Source organism: Dichotomopilus funicola, assembly GCF_033296635.1.
Source record: "Dichotomopilus funicola strain CBS 141.50 unplaced genomic scaffold C8A04scaffold_45, whole genome shotgun sequence".
Lineage (NCBI taxonomy): Eukaryota > Fungi > Ascomycota > Sordariomycetes > Sordariales > Chaetomiaceae > Dichotomopilus > Dichotomopilus funicola.
In genome coordinates, this window is record NW_026944066.1 from 75188 (window position 1) to 98174 (window position 22987).

A 22987-nucleotide genomic window follows, 5' to 3' on the forward strand; every position below is an offset into this window, starting at 1 on the left:
TCACGCGTCCGGCGCAACCGTGGCACTCCCCCTCTTCGTCTGGGACGAAGCGGTAATCTTCGGCTCGATATCGACGGGTTGGACATCAAAGTGCTTTGATTCATGCTTCGGCTTCGGCTGGTTCTTGATCTCAACATCCTCGTCGTCGGACTCTTGGCGTTCGGACGCGGTGTCGAAGTCGGTCTCCGCCGTCTGTGGCGTCGTCGGTTCCTTGTCGGAGTCATCGTCTGCCGACGAGGTGTGCTCAAGTGTGCGGGGTGTCGGCGGGACGGGGGACGAGGCTGACAAGGGGGGCGTCATCTCTTCCCGGTTCTCATCCTTGGTGGCGTCGTCCTTGGTTTCCGAAGGCGAGGACACGGCTTCGGTCGGGAACGCCGCAGAGGAGCTAGTCTGGGGGAGAGAGAGGGGAAGGGCGTCGACTGCCACGGTGGTGCTGACGGATGAAGAGTTCTTGGTGTGTCGGAGGCTGATGGGTTGGGGCATGCGCTTTGGCGAGGGAGACTCGGCGTATTCGATAGGGTGGGATGAGGCAGGGGAACTTGGGCTCCCGTCCACAGACGGAGCGTCAATGGAGGTTCGGGAGGCGACTGAGAGGAACGAGTTGCGGAGCGGGCTCTTCAGAGAGGAGACGTCGCCGTAGCTTCCTCGTGAGGCCCGGGCTGGGCTGCGCGCGGGGAGTGGTGGGGGAATGCGCTTCGGAATGTTCACGATGGCTCCTTTCGCTTGGATGACGTGGGTGACTTGCGAACGCTGAATTGAGGTGCGCGCTGGGCGGGCTGCTGCGGTGGCAACTTCGCAGATGACAGCCTCATCTCCTTCGTCGTCGTCCTCGTCGTCCTCGTCATCGGCATCGTCGTCTTGCGCTTCGGCTGTAGCAGTGTTGGGGCTTTCGGTCGGAATCTCCCGGTCAGCGGTTTGGGACGGTTCGGGCTGCACTTCCGTGGCAGCATGTTCTAGGGTTTCGGTGATCTCAACAGGCTCAACCGTCGCAACATCTAGTGCCGTTGGCGTGCTCGTCTCAGTTGCGGCTTCAGCGGCCGTAATCGCGGTTGGGGTCTTCAGCTCTGCAGCGGCAGCAGCGTTATCGTCGTCGACAGGTGTTGCCGTGTTGATGGGCAATAGAGTTTTGTTACTCGGCTCCGGAGCAGGCACCGTCTCGGCAGCCGGCGTCGGCTCAGAGGGGGCGGGTTTCGGCGCGGCAAACTCCATCGTCCTCCTCTTTAACTTCTCGATGATGCTCGTGTCAACCTGTGTGTAATCAACCTCGTCAGGCTCCATGACCGTGGGCAGCCTCTCGACCACTTCCTTGCCGTCATCGCTATTGGCCCGACTGAACGTGGTGTTGGCGCTGCTCGCGGTATCGGTTTGGGTGTAAGCGTCTGTCAATGTGGTCGCCTGTGTCCGCGCCGACATGCAGCTGCCTCGGTTGCTTCGCGAGACAAATGTGTCCATGCTCTGGCGACTAAACCTCCCGTACAGCGGGCTGTTAGGCCCCGGTTGGTACTCGAACTGAGTGCTAGCAGGCCGCAGCTTGCTACCGGCTTCCCGGATCTCAATCCCGGCCATTTCTAAGCCGATGACGCCAAACGGGTCCGGGTCACTGGCGTCGGGAACACCAAACGCAAGCTTGGTGGGTGATGTGAGAGTCGCTATGGACTCTCTCGGGCTTGCGATATCGGCATCGCCCGGTGCAGGCTGTTGCGCGAGCCAATCCATAAGCGCCTTGTCGAAGTCGGAACGACCCTCTGCGGCTTTGATAACCTCGAAGAGCGGCCGCATCTCGGGCACATTCTTGGGGATATTGCCCGCGAGAATGTCGAGAATGGTGACACCTTCACAATAAAACCTTTCGTTCTCGTTGGCCCGCTCTGTCACCATCGAGCCGTCCAGTTCCACCGCCTGATGTTTGCCCCTAGCCTTTACATAGGTCAAAACGGTGTCGTTGATCTCTTTCCATTTGATCTCAGGTTCCTTGCCCCCAGCCGCGACCAGGGGTCCAACGGCGAGACTGACATCCTCGCCGAGCACAAGCCGTGGGCGCGTGAAGAACTCAAGTGTTTGTACGCTGTTGATGACCAATACGCAGTCGTAAATATCGACGCCCATCACAAACGCCAACTCAGCGGTGTGAAGGATGATCGCCGATGGTGGGGACCATGTCCCGTCGGCCTTGCGCGCAGTAATCAACCCAGCACCCCCAGACCCGGACATCCACAGACCCGAGCGCATGCATGAGAAGACGGCGAGACCGACGGCATTCTGGATGATTCGTGGGGGGATCTTCTTGGTGATGTAATTTGGCGTTGGCGTGGAATCGGTCGTGTTCGTCTCGCTTTTGCTGTCTGTCTCGGATCGTTCGGAAGAATCCCCAGTCGTATCGGTCTTCTCGGTCTGTTCGAAGTCCTGCGACAGGAAGCCGTCAACTGCGTCTCTGTTAGCCCCCCGTCCTAGACAACCGACCCGCTTGCCTTCCTGCACATCTGGAACCTACAGCAGAACGACTTGATAATCCGCGCAGCTTTGTCGCACTCCTTGTCGAGGTTCGTCGGCCAATACGTTTCTCGGCCGTAGCGGGTGGGCACTGCTGTAGGCGTCGATGTGTTGAGACGAGTAGCGGGCACGACCCTGCCTGCCCATCCAAAGACCTTGGTCAGGGCACCGACAGGCGCCCTTTGTGGTGCGGGGCCGCTACTGCTGCTATTCCTGCTGTTGGTCGCAGGCGTGGAGGTGGCGATGGTGTTCCTAGCCGTGATCGGGTTCGCGGGAGCGTTCGTCGGTACGGGCGGTACAGGGGGGGTATTCGTGTTGTTCTGTCTCGACCGGTCCCACGAGGGAAGCAGAGCCGAGACACGATACATGGTGAGAAGCCGACTGCTCGGCGCCTTGAGCAGTTGTTCTCACCAGGCTCCCCGAAACGGTTGTTCGCGGACCGTACCTCTCTCTGCGCGAGAGGTAAAATCGGTGGGCGCGGCGGGGGTCTTGGAGGGTGGGAGGAATAGTTTGGCTGTCGAGAAGCCGGTTGCGGCAGAGAGGGTGCCGTCGCCGTTTTCAATCAAGGCTGAGGGCGATCCCCAACCAAGAGCCTGACCTGGGCCGCTTGGTGGGCAGTGACGTGGGCACGCCCCGGCGATCCCGCTTTCGAGGGGGGGCTCGAGGGTCCCCAACAGTGCAGTGAAAAGCAAGCCTGAGGGCCGGGGCCAGCACGACAGGGGTCCAACACCTGAACCAAGCACCGACCTGTTTTTTTTGTCTTTTACTTTTCTTCTTTTTTACGCAGGACACTGTGAAGCCACTTTTTGCCCACTGGCTGCTTTTACCCCCTGCGGTCAGGTACAAGCAATGACAATGACGCTAGCCTCAAAGTTTGTTCCCAGATTGCTTTCCCAGGGGCAGCAGCCTCCCGTGTCGGGTAAGTTGAGGGGTGGGTGTGCCGATGTGCAGGAACGAGTAGCACGCGAACAACGTGCAGCTTGGCTCCCGTGTGTCTGGTAGCAATGAGATGGTGGGAGAATTACGCTTTCAATTCGCGGCGGAGCAATGGTGGCGGGGAATGGGGCCCATGGTCGCGGCCAGAGACATGCAGTGGGCTGCAAGCCTGCAAAGAAAAAACAGCCCGTCGATCTCAACGCCGTCGAGTCCGGCCCGCCTAACCCTGCCGACCCAAGCCACGCGTGGTCCAGTCTCCCCCAGAAACCAAGAACCCAACCGTTAAGTTTTAGGCAGGTCGGTCACAAGGTGAGGTCGAGAGGTGGCCGTTGGGTGCTGGAAGGAGCGCTCGCTTTTAAAGAGAGGCGTGAGGACTCGCCGTGCAATGAGGGGCCGAGGAGGATGCGAGAGAGGAGCGCAAGAGGAAGGAGGAAGGAGGGGCCTTCTACTTTAGTCATCGTGAAGTGCAAAAACATCTGGAGCATCTCTTTTTTTTCAGCCAGAATTGGCACGGTTCCAGCCGTCCGCTAATGGTTGATCGGCTTGGTATTGCCTGCCCAGCCCCTGGTCGCCACATGAAGATCTAGAGCGGAAGACATCTCAATTCTCAACCTTTTTCTTTTCTCCACCTCCCAAGGAAGCCCTGGATGTAATCCGCTGCAGCACAATCGAGCATATCCCAAAGAAGCAAGCTGTTCGGAACCCGGCGCTGCATGTCGTCGCCCTCTCATCTAAGACACAGCCAACAAGAGAGATCGCAGGCAAAGAACCGACACAGAATCATGCACAGTCTCGACAGTTCCAAGCTTTTTCTCTCCATTCCATCAGTAACCTACACTAGTGGAGGAACGAGTTGAAACAAGAAACGAGAAATGCAGGCATAAGGCCCACCCTGCTGCCCCCTGGTTCATTTCATGGTCGTGCATGCACTATCGTTTTGTCATTTGACTGTTCGGGTGGTTCTCTCTTGACCTTTGTTGTTAACTAACTACTATGTAGCCTCAATTTAACTAGTTGTAAGCCGAGTCCACCGAGGGAGAATCCGACAGGGCCTTTGAGCAACACCATGTCATTATGTTGCTCTCCCTCGCATTCCGACAATTATATGATTCCAACAGGTTCGATTCTGGGTCCTGATCTGACCATCGATCTTCTTGCGCCGGCTCATGGTCACGATCCTCTTTCTGTTGGCTGTATCCTTTCCCAAAAGCAACAGCTCACTCGGTGGTTATCGAGCGGCGATGGAACACTCTGTAACACAACAGCACTGCACCAACACCTGCACCAAGACATGATCCAATGTCTCGGACAAGTACATGCCAACCACGCGCTGCGGGATGGCTTCTCATCCTAAGCCACAGCAACACCCGCTTTGACATTCCCACACCATGTGGTAGTACACCAATAACAACCATCGGGCCGTCTTCACAACACAGAAAACATATAGTCATCAAAGACAGGCTGAATATGTGGGAGGTTAACAACAACCAACCTCTTTGTCTAAGATCCGGTCAGCTTCAACAACAAACCGTCGGCCAAACTGCTCTTTTGGACCACTTTGTCTGACATTGCAATCAAACCATCGGCTGGTGTACCGTATGCTCTCGTCAGCTTGGACCTCAACACCCCGCCCTTGCTTTTCATGTCTGTAACATTCCCCCCTCGGCTAACTGGGACATCCCTCCTTCTTCAGAGCCGGTAGTGTCTTTTCCTTTGTCCTCGCAAGGACTCGGGCGGCCTCGTCGCCCGAGAGTTTTTTTTTCAAGTCAACAAAGTCCGTGGCGAACCTGGTGTACTGCCGGCCTGCGTTTTGGCCTCCACAGTCCTTTTGGGATGAAATCATGTAAGTGGTCTTCGGCGATAAATTGCGTGTAACCGTGAGACCAGAGCCCCCTCTCTCGCCATAACTCACATACCAGCTACCTCATCAGCTCGGATCATATGTTTTACATCTCTTTCAACCCCAGCAAAGCAATTGAAGGGGGCCATGCCTCCGACAGTTGTCCGGATTTAACCAACCTTGCCACTGCCTAGCCGAGCAAGCACATCACCCCAGCTACATGTAAAACCGCCCTCGGATGAAGGTCAAAATTCAGCGTGGCCTTTGTGTGACACCTAAAAGTAGCATAATCACCAAAAGCCGTTCACAAATATGACTACTCACTCGTAGAAACACAGATACTACATACAATGGTGGTAACACTCACTTGGTCCCACAGACAACCAATTACCGACATGTTTGCGTGACCATGGCCGAAGCATGTACGTATGTAGGATTGGAGTCAGCTAACTCGTCACCGGACAATGGACCTAGAGAAGTAACCCCAGAGTGTCTAGACCGAGTGGAGAGAGTAAATACCACTCACTCACTACATAGTACACATGTTGACATGTTGACTTGTAAATAAATAACAAATAGCCAAGGAGGCAAGGTATCCACAACGTTGCGGCTCGAGTGCGGGTAGTGCTCCGTCTGATTAAGTTTCATCGTTCCCACAACCGGCTCGTTTGGACCGGCCGCTCCACAGTCGGTCTTCGGCGACGCGCGGCGCGAATAAAAGGAACTCCGAGGTTGCCGGTCGGTTGAGAGACAGCCGAGTTCCGGGAATGGGTAACTCATTGGGGGATGAATATAAGCAAAGAGAGGGCAGCGCAAAGAAAGACTTTTAAGTCTACCCAACCGTAGCCGACGACAGTTGCTACGTAACGAACAGGCTAGCTAAAACTCAGTATATCACATACGATCAAACATGCACAAATAGTCAAGCGGAGAAGAAGCAGAAATAAAGTTGCGTTCATGTCTACCGACAATTGCTTGCATTGCATTCTATCTAAATGTTGTGTTGCGCCGTTACCCCGTTAAGAGAGCCCGGAAAAACAATAAAAAGTCCCTTTATGAGAGGGAGATTTGCCCCAAAAATAAAGCCAAGTCTAATGCTGTGCTGAAGCGAAATAAGCAATGAGTCGTTTTGTCGTCAAAAGTGTCGTTAAAATATCGTTGTCGTGAGCGTGGTGTGGTGTTGTGTTGTGTGCGTGTAGTTGTGGTGTGCGTGTGGGTGTATGTACATCCGTGTCGTGTCGTGTCTCTGATCCCTATTTCATTCTCCCTGACTTTTATCTTCCTTCCTTCCTTACATCCTTCTCTTTCTGTGTGCCGAGCGCTGTGTGCTGCGTAATTATGGTGTATGTGCGAAGAAAATAAAAGACGCCGGTGTGGCCATGTCGTCCGTCGCCAGGGCGGATCGAGAAGCATAGCCTGTGATGAGGAGCGATGTAAACAAGATGAAGCCAGTTGATGCCGCCCACCGTCTTTTCCCTCCGTTCCTTCTTTTTTTTCTTGTTTTTCTTTTTTTCCCCTTCTTTCTTTCTTCTTTCCGGCGCCCCTTGATCAAAACCTTAAACCATCAGCGTTCTTCCCAACTTGGGATACTCTCCCCCCTGAACCAAGAACCGCTCCAGTCCCAAACAGTTCACCGTCTTGATACGAGGCGTCATTCTCTCCTCCCGCTGCTCCCCTCCATATCTTCCCCCCGAAATAGTAAACTCATCCATATCCAAATCCAAATCCAGGGGCGCCCACTGATCATCTGTCACGGGGCTAAACACATACATCTCCCGCGAACTCGTCATGAAATCCCCCGCCTGAGCATCCCCTTCCATATGAAACCGCTGCAGGCGCGGCATGTTTCCCCTCAGGCCGGTAAACAGGCCCCGGAAAGAACCCTCATGGAGATGCACACCGCCGGTACTTGCTAACGACGATCGCGGAGGCGGGAGTGAGGACGAGGACGAGGAAGAAGACGACGAAGAGGATGATGAAGATGATGACACCCTCCCCGAAGCCACAGCCCCTCGCCCGCCCAGCCTCAGCCGCTCCAGCGTGGCGCCATGGCGCAGAATAAACCGCTTCAGATCCTGCTCGCCACAAGTAACCCCTTCCAGCTTAAGATCAGTCAACCGGCGGTAGACGAACTCAACACCACCACCTCCAAACAGCGCGCGGAAGGACAGATGGAACTTCTCCCGCGGCCGGTGGTAGTTGCGGAACGCGATGGTCAGATGGGTCAGGTTGGCGCTGGCGTGCAGGACGGCGGCCAGGCCGTTGAGGGCGCGGGCGCGGGCTGAGGGGAGGAGGCCGTTGGGCGGGTCGAGGACGAGGGTTAGGCGGGAAAGGGAGGCGAAGGTTGGCGCGCTGGCGAGCCAGTGGCGGCGGTCGTCGGGCAGGCGGAAGATTTCGAGGGGGAGCTGGTCGATGGAGAGGGACTCGAGATGGGGGGCGTGTCGGAGGGCGCCGATGATGGCGTTGAGGTTCTTGCAGTTCTGTTCGCGGTCGCGTTTGCTGTTGTTGCTGCTGGGGTTGGGATTGGGGGTGGTGTTGCCGCGGGTGTCGAAGACGTCCTGCAGTAAGGGGAAGTCATAGGGGGATCTGGCGAGGTTGATGTTGAGCTCGCGGAGGTTGGGCAGACATTCAAAGGCTTCCGCGAGGAGGGCGGAGCGGGCGTGTAACGGCGGTAGGTTGCGAGTGGCCACCTGGATTTCAAAGTAACGCATCCAGGCGTCCTGCAAGGGCGAATTAGGCGAGCTCGGCGAGCAGGGCGAGCCGGGGGAACTGAGCCCATGCTCGTCATCATTGGAGGCCGTTGGGTGCCATGCGTCGAAGGAGGCGATGGAGGCAGTGGTGTTGCTGTTGCAAGCATTGTTGTATGCGTCGATTTTGCCAAACTTGAAGGTCAGCGAGCGGATGGCACCGCGGAGTCGGTCGTGACCGGCAATGGACCGCAGCCGTGAGATGTCATCACGCCAGTCAACCGCGAGAAAGTGCGGCTCGATTAGGTACTCGTAGCCCACGTCGGCGTACCGCCCGGCGGTCTCGCGGAGGGCCTTCACGCTGGGGCCATCACAGTGCTGGAAGATGAGGCGGACCAGCTCAACGGGGAGAAAGTCCATGCTGGAACGACGGAGGAAGGGGGAGGACCAAGGAACACCAGAGATGCTGAGCGTCAGCTGGGCCCATCGGTAGGTTGAGATGCCGTCGGTTCAGAGGAGTCAGCCGAAGAGGGATAGGAGCCAAAGAGTTGCCGTCGAGGAGGCTGATTGCTAATAGTTGCTAATAGATGTCTGGCCTCCAGAGGGTCCAGAATAACAAAAATAATAAAAAAGACCAAGGTGAGGCCGATGACATGGGACACCGGGTGAGTTGCCAGACTTATTCCCTTTCCACATTCAGTACACACCGCTAAGGCAGAGCCTGCGTGTTGCGTCTGACAGAGAGCTACGACCAATCACCGGCCCGCAGCGGACTCTCTGGCGGTCGATTGTCAGCTTTCTCTCTCTCTTTTTTTTTCTTCCGAGCCTTGTGCTGCTGGCGTGCCTGGTGAGTCGACGAACAGCAATGCAGCAGAGCCTGAGAACCAAGAAGATGGCAAGGAAAAAAAAGAAGGAAGAGACAACAAACCCTTGACTGCTTGGCTGGCTGGCAAGGCTAAGTCCCTGGGATTTGGAAGACTCCCCACTGCCCCTTGCGTTAGCTGGCTTTTGGATGATGGAGTGAGTTGGCTCATTGGCTCTTTTGAGTCAAGAGACGGAAAAAAAAAGCTCAAAATCTAAACCAGCCAGGGACAGGATGGCAAATTGGAAGCGGTGCTGCACCGCTCGACACCGAAAGTTCGGAGGCGAGAAGTCGGTGAGAGAGCGCTGAGCCTTTCGAGACAACGCAGGTCCGGACGGGGGGTCCCGTTCGACCACGACACACCAGAGCACTCATGGCCCCCATGCCCACTAGATTTTACCCATGCCCGGCCTGCAGAAGGCATCTGCACCCAAATTCCCAACCCCAGCGACCCAGCAGAACACACACACAACCACACACGACCTGCGTCAGCGACGCAGCGTTGCTTGTGTCGTCAGGACGGGGCAAGCAGGTCCGGCATCAGGGACAGGAAGCAGAAGCAGGGGTGGAATGAAAGACAGGCAAGCCAGATCAGGGGAAAACGCAACAACACCACACCATCAGGGCGCCGCTAAAAACCCCCCGCCCACCACCAAACCGCCGGTTCTGCGTGCACGCATCGATGGTTGGCCGGCTGGTTGCAGGGTCTCATTCTTTCGGGCGTCCGCTCTTCTGTTTCTCTTCGGACAGGTCAACAACAGAGGCGGACACCTTTGTCCACGTGCCTGCAAAAGTCTGGAGGAGCGAGAGGGGAAGATGAAGAAAAAAAAAGATCCTGGTAGCCCGATCGCTGGGGATTGAATCGATTTGATTGAGTTTGACGCAATGCCTTCTGGTCATGTCTGGCGGACCACTTGCGGTGCTGGGTTTCTCAAGGTTCCCGAAAGAGCGGACTGGGGGGGTGGCACCGGGAGTTTGGGCGGTGAGCCAGCGCAAGCGAGCGGGCGAGCGATCGGAGCACGGAGAAAGGTGAGTGGTTGATGGGTTAGCGATCCCATCCTCGTGTGGTGTCCGGCTCAACAGATGCGCTCCGCCTTTTGGGGTTTCTTTGGTGTTCCGTTTCACTTTTCCTCCCCCTTCCAGTGCCTGCTTCTGGCAGTTTTGCCTTTTGTGTGACGGAATGGAGGTGTGACGAGGCCGATGTGATGACGAAGGGCATCTGCTGGTTGAATCGTGGCTTTTTTCTTTTGCCTTTGGGGGTTGTTTCTCTGGGTTTTTGTGCTGTGTCTCTTCTGACCCGTTTCTCTCTTCTTCGTTCCCTTCGCATTTCTATTTTATTTTCTGCTTGCAGGTCCCAGAGTGATTTCTGATTATCTCTCCTGTTGTCTCTCGTTTTTCCCGCTTTTTTCCCCGGTAATTTTGAGTTTGCACTTCATCGGCCACCGGCCGGTTCGCAGCGGGGGCCGATCACTGGCGCCGATCCTCACGAGATCTGAAGCTAATGTCTTCGAGAAGCCTTCCCTTCCTGCCCAGCCTAAGCTAGCAGTGGCCACCGCTGTCCAAATTGTCTGAAATGGCGGACAGAAAGGGAGGAATCTGCCCGAAAAGGCGGGCAAGTAAACTCATGACCCGCACGCCTGGCAAACTCATTCTGTGGGAATGGTTCGCAGTGCTCATGAACGATGTGTTGTTGCATCCTGTAGTCTGCTCGACGCGGGGGATACTGACTGGACGGTCCCGTTTGGGATTGGTGGTTGTCTCACTTGCCCACCTCGTGCCCTCTTTCCTCTCCCCCGCCCCCTCCTCTTGTAGTGGCTCTTATTCCTACACGTTCATTTAGGATTTACTGGAGAAAGTTATGGGGAGAGGGGTTACACCGACTGCATGTAGGCGAACACGGCCCATCCACGCCATCGGGTGCCCACGAGGAGGCGAGAGAGTGACATGTCGTCGTATCGATTAGCTGGGGGTGATGATTGGCCTGTTGGGACCTAACTGCCCCAGGACAAGACGGGAGTCATCGGGTGAGCAAAGCCGTGTCCAGGCAGCTTTGGATGTCTTGACTTCGCCCACCCGTATTTTCAACACATTGTGAGGCCGCCGCAGTGTTGATGAACTGCTTACTAACGTTAGATATGGAATGGTCTGGACCCCATTCTTCTCATCGGCCGCAACATGAATAACTATATCGGAGATGTCCGTCAACAAACAGACACCTGCTGGGCGAGCGAACCCTAACCCTGACCCGGCTACAGAGTTGGAGCTTGTGGATACTTTGAACCAGGCGGTCGACTGCTTGATGCTACTCCTGTAGTTAGACAAAACGTGAAGTAGAAAAGTCCTTCTGGCTATATGTCTCACTGATGAGCGCTCTAGCAACTCTTGAAGCTGGAACGCCGCGAAGCAAGCCTCTGACTTGTTTTGATGTTCTTGGCCAAAGGACGGATCGGGGCCGCTATTAGTAGACATAACAAGGCTGGTTGGAGAGTTCACCAAGGCCGATTTAGGGGTTGTCAAGGGTCTCATCCTGCAAATGACTTTGAGACGTATGTGTAGTTAGTTGAAAAGGGATTGGGATTGGGTCGGGACAATGGTCACAGGTTCATCGTTTTTGACTAGAATCGTCCCTTCCAAGCTGGTATGTCAATTACGGGTCAGGCGTCCTGGACAAATGCTGACAAAGAAGGAGCGAGCGATATGCAGCCTTTCCGTCCATAAAAGTGACAACCTAAACGATGCCGAGAGTTTATATGCACGCTGATATAGTCATCTATGCTTCATATTTTAATGTCAAAGGTGTATCAATCCATGTGTGAAAGGGGACAACTTTCTCGGGTTCAAAGAGGCTCTGGATGAGGTTCCCAGGGTCACGCCCACACTCTTGAGCAGCACGGGCCCAAAACACGTGCCATGTTAGGTACCCTGGTACCTGAGTTACAGGGCGGTACTGCCCTCTGCGCTCGTGACATAGGCTCCTCTCTCAGCACCGCCTGGCACCCCTCCAGGCACTCCATGTCCCAACAAAACCTCCCAAGCTTCCCTGACGCAACAACCAACAACCCACCTCGGTGCAGTCAACCACCACGCACTGAACCCGTCAACGCGTCCTCCCGTGAGCATCACCATGACCCAAACATCCGCCGGGACCTCCACGACGCACAGGTAGCAACAAAAACCCGAAATTCCCCTCCGAACCGAGCATGTAGCTATCGATTTCAAAAGGAGTCCATCATCCACCACGGGCCGCCATCATGGGGTTCTCAAATCTATTCGGTGTCGGCGCACCATCATCGGGGAACCGCGCAGGTAAAGGAACAGCGGCAGAGGCAGCGACAACAGAAGCGGCAGGAAAATCCGGAAAGAAAGAATCTACCAAAAAAATCCCGTCATCGACCAGCGCCGAGTCGCTACAACCGACACGAACGACACCACCAGCTTGCTCACCACCCTCCACGTCGTCCCAGGAGTCACGAATGCCCGACACCGCACTCGAACACATCGCAGATGAGTCTGATTTGCGACCCGTCGATCCGCCCCCGCCCGACCTCCGGGAGCTGAACGCGTGTCTGGATGCTCTCGCAGCCGTGTTCCCGGACATCCAGATCGAGGTGTTCCGGGACATGTTTGCGAGCTTTGACGGAGAATCAAGACTAGCCGTGGTAGCGGACGCCTTGCTGAAGAATCGCGCGTCGTGGGTCAAGGGCCGGTGGAAGGTTCCCGCCGTCGACGCCGCGGGGAGTAATAATAACGGTGGGGAAGAGGGAGGAGGGAAGACTGGTGCTGGTACCGGTGCTGATGCTCGTGCTGGTGGCGGGCTGGTTCCCTTAAAAGAGACCTTCCGTAGCGCCGAGTACAAGCGGGCGGTCAAGTCGCTTGCGTACCACGAGTTCAAGGGGCTGTCCCGCTCGGCGATCCACGCGGTGCTGGCGGAGCACAACTACTCCTACCTCGACGCCCGTCAGACCCTAGTCGACCTGTCGTCCAAATCCTGGCGCTTTACACTCTCGTCGCTCTTTCTCCGCCGTCGCCCCGTGTTAGCCACCGAGGCGGAGAGCCACCCCCTGGTTGTCTGGAAATCGACCGGCCGGGGGTCCATCGTGCCGACGATCAAGCCGACTAGCAGCGCGGAGCTCGACCGGGAGCTGTTTGCGGCGTTGATTACGCCGCTGACGGAGCGTGCCCAGGCTGCGCGCGACGCGAGTGACCGTCAATTGGCCATGGAGCTCAACAATGCCGAGGCCGAGCAGGCCGGGAGCATGATCGAGTGTGCCTGCTGCTTCACGGAGTCGGCGTTTGAGGAGTTTGTTTCATGCACCGGTGACGCTGCCCACATGGTTTGCTTCCGGTGTGTGCAGCACTGCATTTCCGAGGCGATCTTTGGGCAAGGGTGGCAGCACAATATCAACAAGGAGACGGGCAGCCTGCGGTGTCCGGCTCTGGAGTCGACGACATGTGGTGGCTTCGTGGCCCCGTATCATATTCACCGAGCCATGCTCCAGGAGAAGAATGGGGCAGAGGTTATGCGGCAATTTGAGCACCGACTGGCCGACCACAACCTGGCCGCCAGTGGGCTGCCGCTGATACGGTGCCCCTTTTGCGCATATGCCGAGGTAGACGACATATACATGCCCGTTGACGAGTGGGACCTGCTCTTACCGACGTGGAGCATAAAGGCTGTGTGCGTCGCCTGCCTCTGGCTCTCGGTGTGCTTGGTACTGCTCGTATTCTTCGTCTACCTCATCATCCCCCTCGTCATCTTCGGCCTCATCTTCTACTCGGATCGAAACATCCCCGAAGAATTCCGTGATGCGATCCGACGACGCCGACGCCGACGTCGCGGTCTGCGGTTCGACTGCCAGAACCCAGACTGCGGGCGCCCTTCGTGCATCGGATGCGAGAAGGCGTGGGTCGACGTCCACGTGTGCAACGAGTCCTCGCTCGTCGCGCTCCGCACGCAGGTCGAGCAGGCCATGAGCATGGCGGTCAAGCGCGTGTGTCCGCGCTGCAACACGTCGTTTGTCAAGAACTCGGGGTGCAACAAGATGACGTGCCCGTGCGGGTACCAGATGTGCTATGTCTGCCGCAAGGACATCAGCGCTAACAGCGGCGAGGTCGGGTACCAGCACTTTTGCAACCATTTCCGCCCCAACGGCGATGCGAACAAGCAGTGTGCCGAGTGCAATAAGTGTAATCTGTGGGGGATTGAAAGCGATGACGAGGTGATGCGCAAGGCGAAAGAGGAGGCGGAGCGCAAGTGGAGTGAGACGGAGAAAAAGGAGGGATTGTCTGCGGCCGAGGTGCGGTATATTGAAACCGGGTTGGCTACATCGCAGTCGGCCGCCGGTGGGATGGAAACTGCGGTTCGTCAGGGGCGTATGCCGACGATAGCTGAGGTTTGCGATACCGTGGTGGAGTTTCTTTCGCCCTAGGGAGCCCAAGAGGGGACAAGGTTGGGGGCAAAGAGGAGATCAATAAGAGCGATTGGAAACACGGGACATGCGATATTGGGTATGGAGTAAGGGAATTACAGACAGAGTATGGGGTATGGGATACACGGCTGGGGCTGGCGTACGAGACTGATGAGGAATTGATGAAGGGGACTTGGGAAGCTCTGGATGGACTCTGTTTTAAACGGGCTTTGCATTTACACGGGGTGTTGGAAGGACAAAGGGATACCCAAGACAGAAGATTCACGGCTCTGTACCCGCATAGTAGCAGCATACCACAGATTAATTGGTAATCAATAGACTATGTTTGGAGGAGATTTCAGCAAAACTTGTGATTTACGGATATGTCGACTTGGTTGGCAAGGTAGTTAACTCGTTACGTTGATGTTCACATTCAAGCACAGGGTGAGCTGCTTATGTCAGCAAACCACTCAGGCCGTCCGAGCTCCAAAATTCTCCGCCGTCCACCCAGCGACGCGTGCACGCGCCAACAACCTCGAGCTCCCCACCACCACCGCAAGGGACGATACCCTCTCGAAGTTTACAGACTTCGACGACTTGCCCGGCCTCAATTCGTCGCTTGAGCATCGCGACAACCGGCGTCTAGACCGTGCGGAGATCTTTTTTTGGTTCGGTCTCCGTATACGACACCGTTGCACAGTTGTGCTGCGCGCAACGCAGGGCGCATTCCTTAGTTGCAGCTGCAGTCGTCCAATTCGAAGCGTCAAAAGGATCGAAATCGAAAAATAAATCCCACATCCTATCTCCGCACACCAATCCATCCCCAAATTGTCGACCTTAAAGCCCCGCCGTCACCACCACAATGTCCACGCAAACGGGCAAGTGGCGCGAGGAGCAAGTCCTCGTGCTCTGCCCGGGCAGCCAGACCACGCTGGCTCAGCTGGGCTGCAACGAGCTGACGCCGCCCGCGCACCGGTTCCCCACGCGCATGTTCCGCGACAGCGAGTCGTCGTCGTCGTCTGAGGATTACTGGCGCCCGTATCATACGTATCGGCGGAAGAAGGAAGGGAGTGGGGAGAGTGGCAGTGGTGGGGGTCTTGTTGTTGGAGAAGGGGGGAAGGAGGATGGTGGGGAGGGTGAGGGGGAGTGGGAGTTTGTGGAGGATGTGGATTCGGTGGAGGGGGCGGTGTATCCGATTCAGGGTGAGTGATCTTTTGTTTGCGGATGGGGAATGGGGAGCAATAAGAAAAGCGAAGTAGAGAGGGGAAAGAGGGAGAGAGAAAAGTGCTGACATTTCTCCTGCTAGCCGGCCGCATCGTCAACATGGACGCCTTCCTCGCCTTCCTCGAGCACGTCCACGCCCAATTGACTACCACCTACCACAACACCCCAATCATGCTCATGGCCTCGCCGCAATGGACCCGCCCCGACTGCGAAACCATCGCGCGCTACATCTTTGAAAAGACCAAGACACCCGCTCTGTGCCTGATCCACAGCGGCATTGCCACCCAGTACGGCCTCAAGTGGCCCAACATGACGGTCGTGGACGTTGGGTTCCAAAAAGTCGACGTCACGTGTATTCACGACGGCCGCGTGGTCTCGCATCGCGATGTCGGCCCTGCCGATACGGATGCCATCAGCGGTGGGGAGGTTTTCACGCAGCGCCTTTTCAAGCTGCTGGAGAGCAAAGGGTTTGACTACGATATGGCCGAGCAGCTGAAGAAGAGTGCTGTCTGCGAGGTCCTGCCGTACGCGCCGGAGCAACCGGAGCTCGTGGAGTTGCCCGTGGAGACTGCTTCTGCTCCTGCTGCTGCTGCTAGTACTGCTGGACCTGGGAACGGGGCGGCGGCTGGGGCATCGGCACTATCAGGCGACGGGGCCAAGCCGGCAGAACAACCAGCAGAGCGCCTTCTAGGAAACGGAAACGGAGAGAATGGCACCAACGGCGAGGGTAGAGAGGGTGGAGACGACGACGGGGTGCTTGATGTAGCCAATATTGTCGCGAGCGGCCAGACGAGGGAGTTTCTGGCCAAGAAGGAGAAGGAAAAGGCGGAGAAGGGGAAGCCTGGGCGGAAACCGAAGGATAAGGAGGCGGCTGCAGCTGCGGAGGCTGCCGCTAAGGCTATTAAGCTTCCCAACTCGAAGCGGTATCGGGGCGTGTTCCACTACGAAGAGCTCGTTACGGAGGATGTCCCGATCGCCGAGCCGCCCAAGGAGAACGGCGGCCAGGATGTTGGCATGACCGAAGCGCCGGCTGTTGCCGAAGGTGCTGCTTCTGCTGCACCAACAGCGACGGCTGGTGATGAGCCTAAGGCGGAGGGCGAACCAACTGGCACTGAAGAGCAGAAACCCGAGGCCGAAGCCCAATCTACTCCTGCGGTCCCGCAACCAGTCCAACCCACAGAGTCCGCCCCAGCTCCGTCAACCGCAGCGACGACAACAACGACGACAGCCACCGAACGTGTAACCCGCCGCGTGCGCCGCGATATCGAAGTCGGCCTCGAGCGCTTCCAGTTCGCCGACCGCCGCGAAATCGACCGTATCGTGGCCGCCATCTACCACGCCGTGCAGGGCATCGAAGACATGTACATGCGCCCCGGCTGCTGGGAGAACCTCGTCTTCGTCGGCAACGGCGCGCGCATCCGCGGTCTGCGCGACAACATCCTCCAGACCCTCCAGGCGCGCCACCTCATCTCCCCCAGCACAGCCACCATGTTCACCTCCGAACTACCCTCCAACATCGGCACCCCCTCAGCCACAGGCTCCCAAACCCCCACGGCCTCCGGCTCCGGCCAGCTGCCCACCACCAGCAGCGTCAACCCCTTGCTCCTGGCCGCGACCACGGGCGCCAACCCCAACGCGCCCAACAACCCCAACAACGCGGGCGACGCCGCTGCTGGTGGGAATGCCCACACCAGCCACCACTTCCACAGCCAGACGCCGACCAACATCCGGCTGGCGCCGCTGCCGTCGTATCTGACGGAGTGGACGAAGCACGGGTTTGAGGAGGCCATGTTCCTTGGCGCGCAGGTCGCTGCGCGGCTGGCGTTTTGTATCCATAATTTGGATGCGCAGGGCCTGGAGGCGCAGCGGTTGATGAGTTTGAGTCGGGTGGATTATAAGTGAGTTTTTTTTTTCTGTTTCCCCCCTTTCTTCATTTGATTTCGGTCTGCTAACAGCGAATACAGTGAACTTGGTCCCAAGGGCGTGCGGTCGCATTCCATGCTCGGGTGAGAAGCCCGAGGTTGGATGAGTGACTTGATATGGGGAGCCAGTGCAGGAGGAGAGTGGAATTAGGCTATCCTATCCTGAGTGTCAGGAGTTTGTTATTACGGCAAAAGTCGGCTTCATTATTTTTTCCTCTGTTATCCTTTTTTTAGCTCGTTTGGGGAGGATGGAGGAGTGTTCGGGTAGGCGTAGCGAGGATTGTTTCGAGAATGTAAATTTATACCCCGGATACTGGGGCTGGTAGCTGTTTACAGCTCTGTGTTGACAACGGAGACCATGTACCTATCCTAGTACCTGACTCACCTTGTGTTGTGTGTAGGGAACCGAGCTCCATGCCGTTACGTAGTGTAAGTAGCATCATGGAGGTCCATGCTGCCGTAAGGTCGAGGTCCACCCTTGAACACCGTTCCGTTTCGCGAGTATATGGCCCACGCCTATCGCGGGAATAGAGTCAAAAACTGATCCTCACAGGGTTAGGGTTCTTGAACCGACAACCCAGCTCTCTGTCCAACCTTGAACAACCGGGTCACACCATGACTCACTCACTAACATTCTCGAACCTCTTTATATTCTTACTTTTTCTTTCCCAATCCCGAATCTAGGAGGATAGTTCGGTCCTCCTCTCACATCTTTACTTATCCCGTCTCAACATCTATATCTGTCAACCTCTCTGTCTCCTCTCGGATCCCCTTCTCTCTCGCTACCATGTCCACCACCCGGCGACTCATCTCCTCCGGCTCGAAGTTCGAGTCTCTAATCGGCTACTCGCGTGCCGTGGTGTCGGGGGATATGATCTTTGTGTCTGGATGCACGGGGTAGTACTCTTTTCATTCTTCGATACCCCGTATCTCCTACCAGCTTTCCCTCTTGAGTCACCCCCCTTTTCCCCCTCCCCTCTTATCTCAAGCTTATATCTACTCTCTACTCACTGTCACCCTACCCCCTAAGCTATTCTCACCAATCAACCCCGGTAGACCCAACCAACCAAATAGAAACACAAGACTAACCGAGAGAAAATGACATCCTAGATACGACTACAAAACCAACACTATCTCCCCCAACGTCGTCGAGCAAGCAGAGCAGTGCATGCTCAACATTGCGGCTGCGCTGGCTGAAGCGGGCGCAGAGATGGGTGATATCGTGCGGGTGCAGTATACTTTGCCGGACAGGCGGGATTTTGAGAAGACGTGGTATGTGTTGTCTTTTTTCCTTTTTTTGGTGTTCTTGGTTTATCCGTTTGGCTGGTTGTTTGCTGCTTTTCGTCTGTTTTCCCCGTTTCTAGTTTCGAGTTTCAAGGGTTAGTCTTGAGTTCCTGGGTCCTTGTTGTGCTTGATCAGGTGGAGTTGTGTAAAACACTGTGAAGATGATTTTCTTCTTAGTCAGGAGGGATACAGATACAGAAGCTGAAACGTCCAGGCCCGTCCTCCGAAAATGGCTCGGCGAGGTCCGGCCCGCGGCAACGATGGTGCAGGCCGAGCTATTAGAAGAGGCGATGAAGATTGAGATTGAAGTAACGGCCAAGAAGGAGCGGGCGTAAGTAGAACTGGCTGGTCATTAAAAATAGGGGACGCCATTCAATACAATGCAAACCAATGGTTGAATCCATACATAGAACAATTGTTCCATATTGAAAAGTAAAAACACATCTTCGTATTACATCGCCCAAGTGTACCAGTACATCCAGCGGTAGGGATATGTGAATCAGAACACCAGCACAAGCCCCCTTCTCCCACCTAAATAAAGCGGAGCAGTAATGGCTTGTCCAAACAAAACAACACCGAACCAAAACGAAATAGCCAGTCCTCAAACCAGGTATAACGCCTTCCCTGCGCAAGAAAAAAAAAGAATGTTCCGCTCCGTATCATGTTCATGCAGCGTGTCGTTTTGCGTCATTGCCCAGTAAAAAAGAGTGCCTGGGATCCAGCGTAGCCATCATCATTGCCATCATCGAATAACCTCCTCTCCATGCCGCTTTCCCCCCATTCCTTAGCTACCACCCCCATTCCCACTTCCACTACTACTGCTGTCAAGATTCTCCGAAAACACACTCCTCCTCAATGGACTACTCGGTCCCTGCGCTAGCCCATGTCCTGGCCCATGACCACCATTGCCGGGCGCCGCAGTCGTGGTGAGCGGGGAGACCACGGCAGCCTCGGTGAGGCTGCTCACCACGCGGGGATCGCCTCCAGGCGCGCCACTGTTACTTGTTGTCCCGCTAGGCCCGGATGTGGTTGCAGAGCTGAGCATGCTGACGCCGCTTAGCACACGTTCCCTGGCCGCGATGTTGTTGTCAGTGCCGGATGTGGTCCCCGCGCCTGCTGCTCCGGCCGCAGCTGCAGCGCCAGCACCAGCGCCGGGCGCCGTGGCAAGAGAAGATATGGTGGTATCGCTGATTTGTCGTAGATGCGCGCGGTCGCGTTCTGAGAGGTTGGAAATCCCAGAAAGGAACTTGTCACGGCCCGCAGCGCCTTGTACCGCGACGGGGGCGGGCGACACTGGGGTGTTCGTGGCATTGGTGTTAGTGTTGGTCGGCGATGTCGCAGCCGAGCCGGTCATGACGCCGCGGGGAAGGGCGTCCGAGTCGGGGCGATAATAGATTGGGGATTCAACTTGGGCCATGGGCGGCGGCGGAGTCGGAATGGGGAAGGCCGAGTGCGATGGGGGTTGCGATTGCGAGGGTGTGCTGGCGTGGTCGGTCTGGTGAGTTGAGGAGTAGTTGGTGCTGTTGTTGAGCGAGGCCCCGGCAGCGGTAACGCCGGCAGCAGTGGCGGAAGTAGGCGAGAGCGCAGCGGAGTGGAGTTCAGCAGCTGGCGGGGAGGTGTCTGGAAAGCGTGTGAGTCCCAAGAGCGTTGCGCGTAGCAAAGGAGAGGGAAGAAAAGAAAGAGAGAGAGAGAAAAGAAATACCTGGCAACTCGGCTACGGGCACCCCAGTGCCCATCATCTCTGCGATGGACGCCGGCTGGGCGGCGCTAACGCTACTATCGGGATCCGGAGTGGGAGAGCTAACGGGTAGATAGTCAGACGACGTTACCGTGGGCGGCGACTTGAATCCGGATGGGGAGTTGGTCTGGCCGCGCAGCCAGGAAGCGATGCGGTTCCCGTTGGTGTCCTCGGTCCCGGCTTCGCTCATCGGCCCGCCGCGGCGCAGCAGCCGCCGACGCCGCCAGAGCAGGATGAGCACGGCCACCATAGTGAGAAAGACGAGGCCGAGCACCACGCCCAGCACGGGTGGAAGATAGGATGGGAGACCGCCACCGCCGTCGTTTCCGCCCTCGGATCCAGGAGGCGGCGGCGCGTCTGGGTTGGTGTTGTTGATGGGGCCTACCGATGCGTACGGATAGTACGTCTTGATCTTCTCCATGGGGTACGCCGTGGCAAAGATGCCTTCCAGCTCCTTGGCACCCCACGATCCGTCCGGCTTGGTCACCGTAGCGCCCCCGGTGCCGCTGCCGCCAATCTTGGCCACGATGGCGTCGGGCACCGTGTACTCAGACCACACTGCCGGGTCGTACCGGTCTAGCCACTCGCCGCTGGACATGTTGTACACGCGGATCGTCTCGCTCAGGCACTTGTACTCGGAAGTCAGGGCGGCTGCGCCTCCGATGGCGAACATCTGGTCCGGGTACGGCTTGACACACTTGTGCGCGGCCCTAGCTTGTTTCGCATCGCCTGACGTCAACTTGGTCCAGATGAACGAGGGCAGTGACAACACCCAGACGTCGTCGGTGAAGACCTTGGGGTCCTCCATGTTCCGCCCGTTGTAGCCGCCGTAGTAGTAGATGTTGAAGCTCGAGCCGTCCTGCGCAGCGGCCACCACGGCACACCCCCTGACGAGCGCGTCGCTCGGGCCGCCCGTCGACTTCTGGCGATACCACTTGCGAGTCTCTACGTCGTAGATATCCAGGGTGGCCATGAATCCGGGGCTGGTCTTGGCCTGTGGGCTTTGGTTAGCGGCTGTGGTGGCTGAGGAATTCCGAGTAAACTCACACTTTCTGATAGGTTCTTGGATTCCCAGGAGTACGAAGCAAAGTCGCCGTACACAGCACCGCCAATGGCGACTAGGATCCCACGCTTCCCGACGGGCACCCACACCAGCTCGGACCCAGCGCGCCCCGGAGTCGTTGGCGGCAGCGTGACATTCGTAAACACCTCCTTGCTTTGCCCGGGGCCCATGTCCAACGTGATGAGCGTGTCCGACACCCGAACCGGCGCTGTGTCCTCCACGTTGCTGTAGACGCTGTATATCTTCCCTCGCTTGGGTGCGCTATTGCCTGAGAAGTACCAGGCTAGGTTCTCCGACGGTGCGCTGGCGGCGCCCCCAAAGGCTAGCCACTGCGTCACGTCTTCCGGTAGACCTTTGGAGACAAAGGACGGATTGAACGTATGATCAACCCCGTACTTATACCCTTCGTAGCACAGGACTTTGGTGGGGTCGGGGTCGGAACGGTTGTCCCCCGGTGGCGAGATCGTGCCGCCGTAAAGAAAGAACTCGGAGTCGTTGTAGAGCAGCTCGCCGTCTTCATAGTTGGGCGCGCGGGGGTTGAGGTTCCCACCCCCGGTTGTGATGGTGTCGAAGAGGGCCGTGATGTTGTCCGTCGTCTTGAACGGAGTGCTGAAGTTCAAGGTGTAAACGAGTCCCAGTGGATTGTCTGGGGTAGAGTCAGTCACCATTACCCACACCCAATCCACTCTTGTACCCCTTCCTCAACGAAGCTAGGGCACCGCGAGAGAGAGATGACGGCTACTTACTGTCGTCTACCGGGATCGGACTCGTCGAGCCATCAGCATAGGTGGGCCACCACCAGAGCTTCCCGCCATCGAGATACAAAGTGTCATGAAGGACCGCCGCTAATCGGGACGGTTAGTCGCATGGTCATGAAAAGCTTCGGCGATACTGGGAGGACGAAACTCACCACGAAGCCCGCCCCACGAGCAAATGGACGTGCTGACTTGGTTAGGGCTCCATACCGCCTGGCCGACGACAACCGAGGCCGAGAGAGCCAGGCCGGCGAGGAGGTTTGTTCCCAACATGGCGATCGGGTGTTGTTTGATCCGTTAATGAGTGCCACTGAGCAAAAGAAACGCGCCTCAGGCAGAAGAACGGCTCATGAGCGAACACCGGGCCAGCATTTGTCTTGTATGGATCACGATGTCTAATCTGTCAAACCAACCATGCAGTCAAATTGACCCGCCCTGCGGGAACTTAGGGAATCGCGCGAAATTGGGAGGTGATAGTCAGGAGAGAGAATCTCGAAACAATTCCTGGCAGCCGAGACCCGCTCATGGAGCAAACACATACCAGCGAACAAGCGCAATGGAATGAGAATGCAAGTCAGCGAAGCCCCTCGCATGTCGTGGGGGGGGGACTCTTGTCCGTCTGCCGGCCAGAGGTTCGCCAACAGCCTGGCCGAGCCCACCGAGATCCCTCCCATGCCCAGACCAAAAAAGAGAATCGGGCTGCTGCCAAGGGCGAGCCGCAAGTCCGCAAAAGGACCCCGCAGGAAGTCAGCCAATCGTCAGCCCGCAAGCTGGTCAG

At 56.8% G+C, this 22987-nt stretch overlaps 6 protein-coding genes across 6 annotated transcripts; 3 read left to right on the forward strand and 3 right to left on the reverse strand.

The window, feature by feature from the left end:
* Nucleotides 1–2858, reverse strand: C8A04DRAFT_13242 (uncharacterized protein; the record flags this gene model as incomplete). Its single annotated transcript, XM_062777635.1, has 4 exons — nucleotides 1–300; nucleotides 358–1017; nucleotides 1153–2423; nucleotides 2492–2858. The coding sequence occupies 4 exons, from the start codon at nucleotides 2856–2858 to the stop codon at nucleotides 1–3; spliced, it is 2598 nt and encodes an 865-aa protein (XP_062635732.1).
* A 3964-nt stretch (nucleotides 2859–6822) lies between these two features.
* Nucleotides 6823–8373, reverse strand: C8A04DRAFT_13255 (uncharacterized protein; the record flags this gene model as incomplete). The annotated part of the gene is made up of 2 exons (XM_062777640.1): nucleotides 6823–7174; nucleotides 7256–8373. 2 exons carry the CDS (start codon nucleotides 8371–8373, stop codon nucleotides 6823–6825), a joined length of 1470 nt encoding a protein of 489 aa, XP_062635733.1.
* A 3693-nt stretch (nucleotides 8374–12066) lies between these two features.
* C8A04DRAFT_29989 (putative E3 ubiquitin-protein ligase ARI4) lies at nucleotides 12067–14244 on the forward strand (the record flags this gene model as incomplete). Its single annotated transcript, XM_062781211.1, has 1 exon — nucleotides 12067–14244. One exon carries the CDS (start codon nucleotides 12067–12069, stop codon nucleotides 14242–14244), a length of 2178 nt encoding a protein of 725 aa, XP_062635734.1.
* An 841-nt stretch (nucleotides 14245–15085) lies between these two features.
* C8A04DRAFT_29990 (actin-like protein ARP9) lies at nucleotides 15086–17457 on the forward strand (the record flags this gene model as incomplete). The annotated part of the gene is made up of 3 exons (XM_062781212.1): nucleotides 15086–15425; nucleotides 15530–17345; nucleotides 17412–17457. 3 exons carry the CDS (start codon nucleotides 15086–15088, stop codon nucleotides 17455–17457), a joined length of 2202 nt encoding a protein of 733 aa, XP_062635735.1.
* A 699-nt stretch (nucleotides 17458–18156) lies between these two features.
* Nucleotides 18157–18988, forward strand: C8A04DRAFT_29991 (Endoribonuclease L-PSP/chorismate mutase-like protein; the record flags this gene model as incomplete). Its single annotated transcript, XM_062781213.1, has 3 exons — nucleotides 18157–18266; nucleotides 18480–18641; nucleotides 18868–18988. The coding sequence occupies 3 exons, from the start codon at nucleotides 18157–18159 to the stop codon at nucleotides 18986–18988; spliced, it is 393 nt and encodes a 130-aa protein (XP_062635736.1).
* A 449-nt stretch (nucleotides 18989–19437) lies between these two features.
* On the reverse strand, nucleotides 19438–22482 carry C8A04DRAFT_13253 (uncharacterized protein; the record flags this gene model as incomplete). The annotated part of the gene is made up of 5 exons (XM_062777639.1): nucleotides 19438–20273; nucleotides 20356–21443; nucleotides 21473–22100; nucleotides 22201–22299; nucleotides 22365–22482. 5 exons carry the CDS (start codon nucleotides 22480–22482, stop codon nucleotides 19438–19440), a joined length of 2769 nt encoding a protein of 922 aa, XP_062635737.1.
* Nucleotides 22483–22987: the final 505 nt, after the last annotated feature.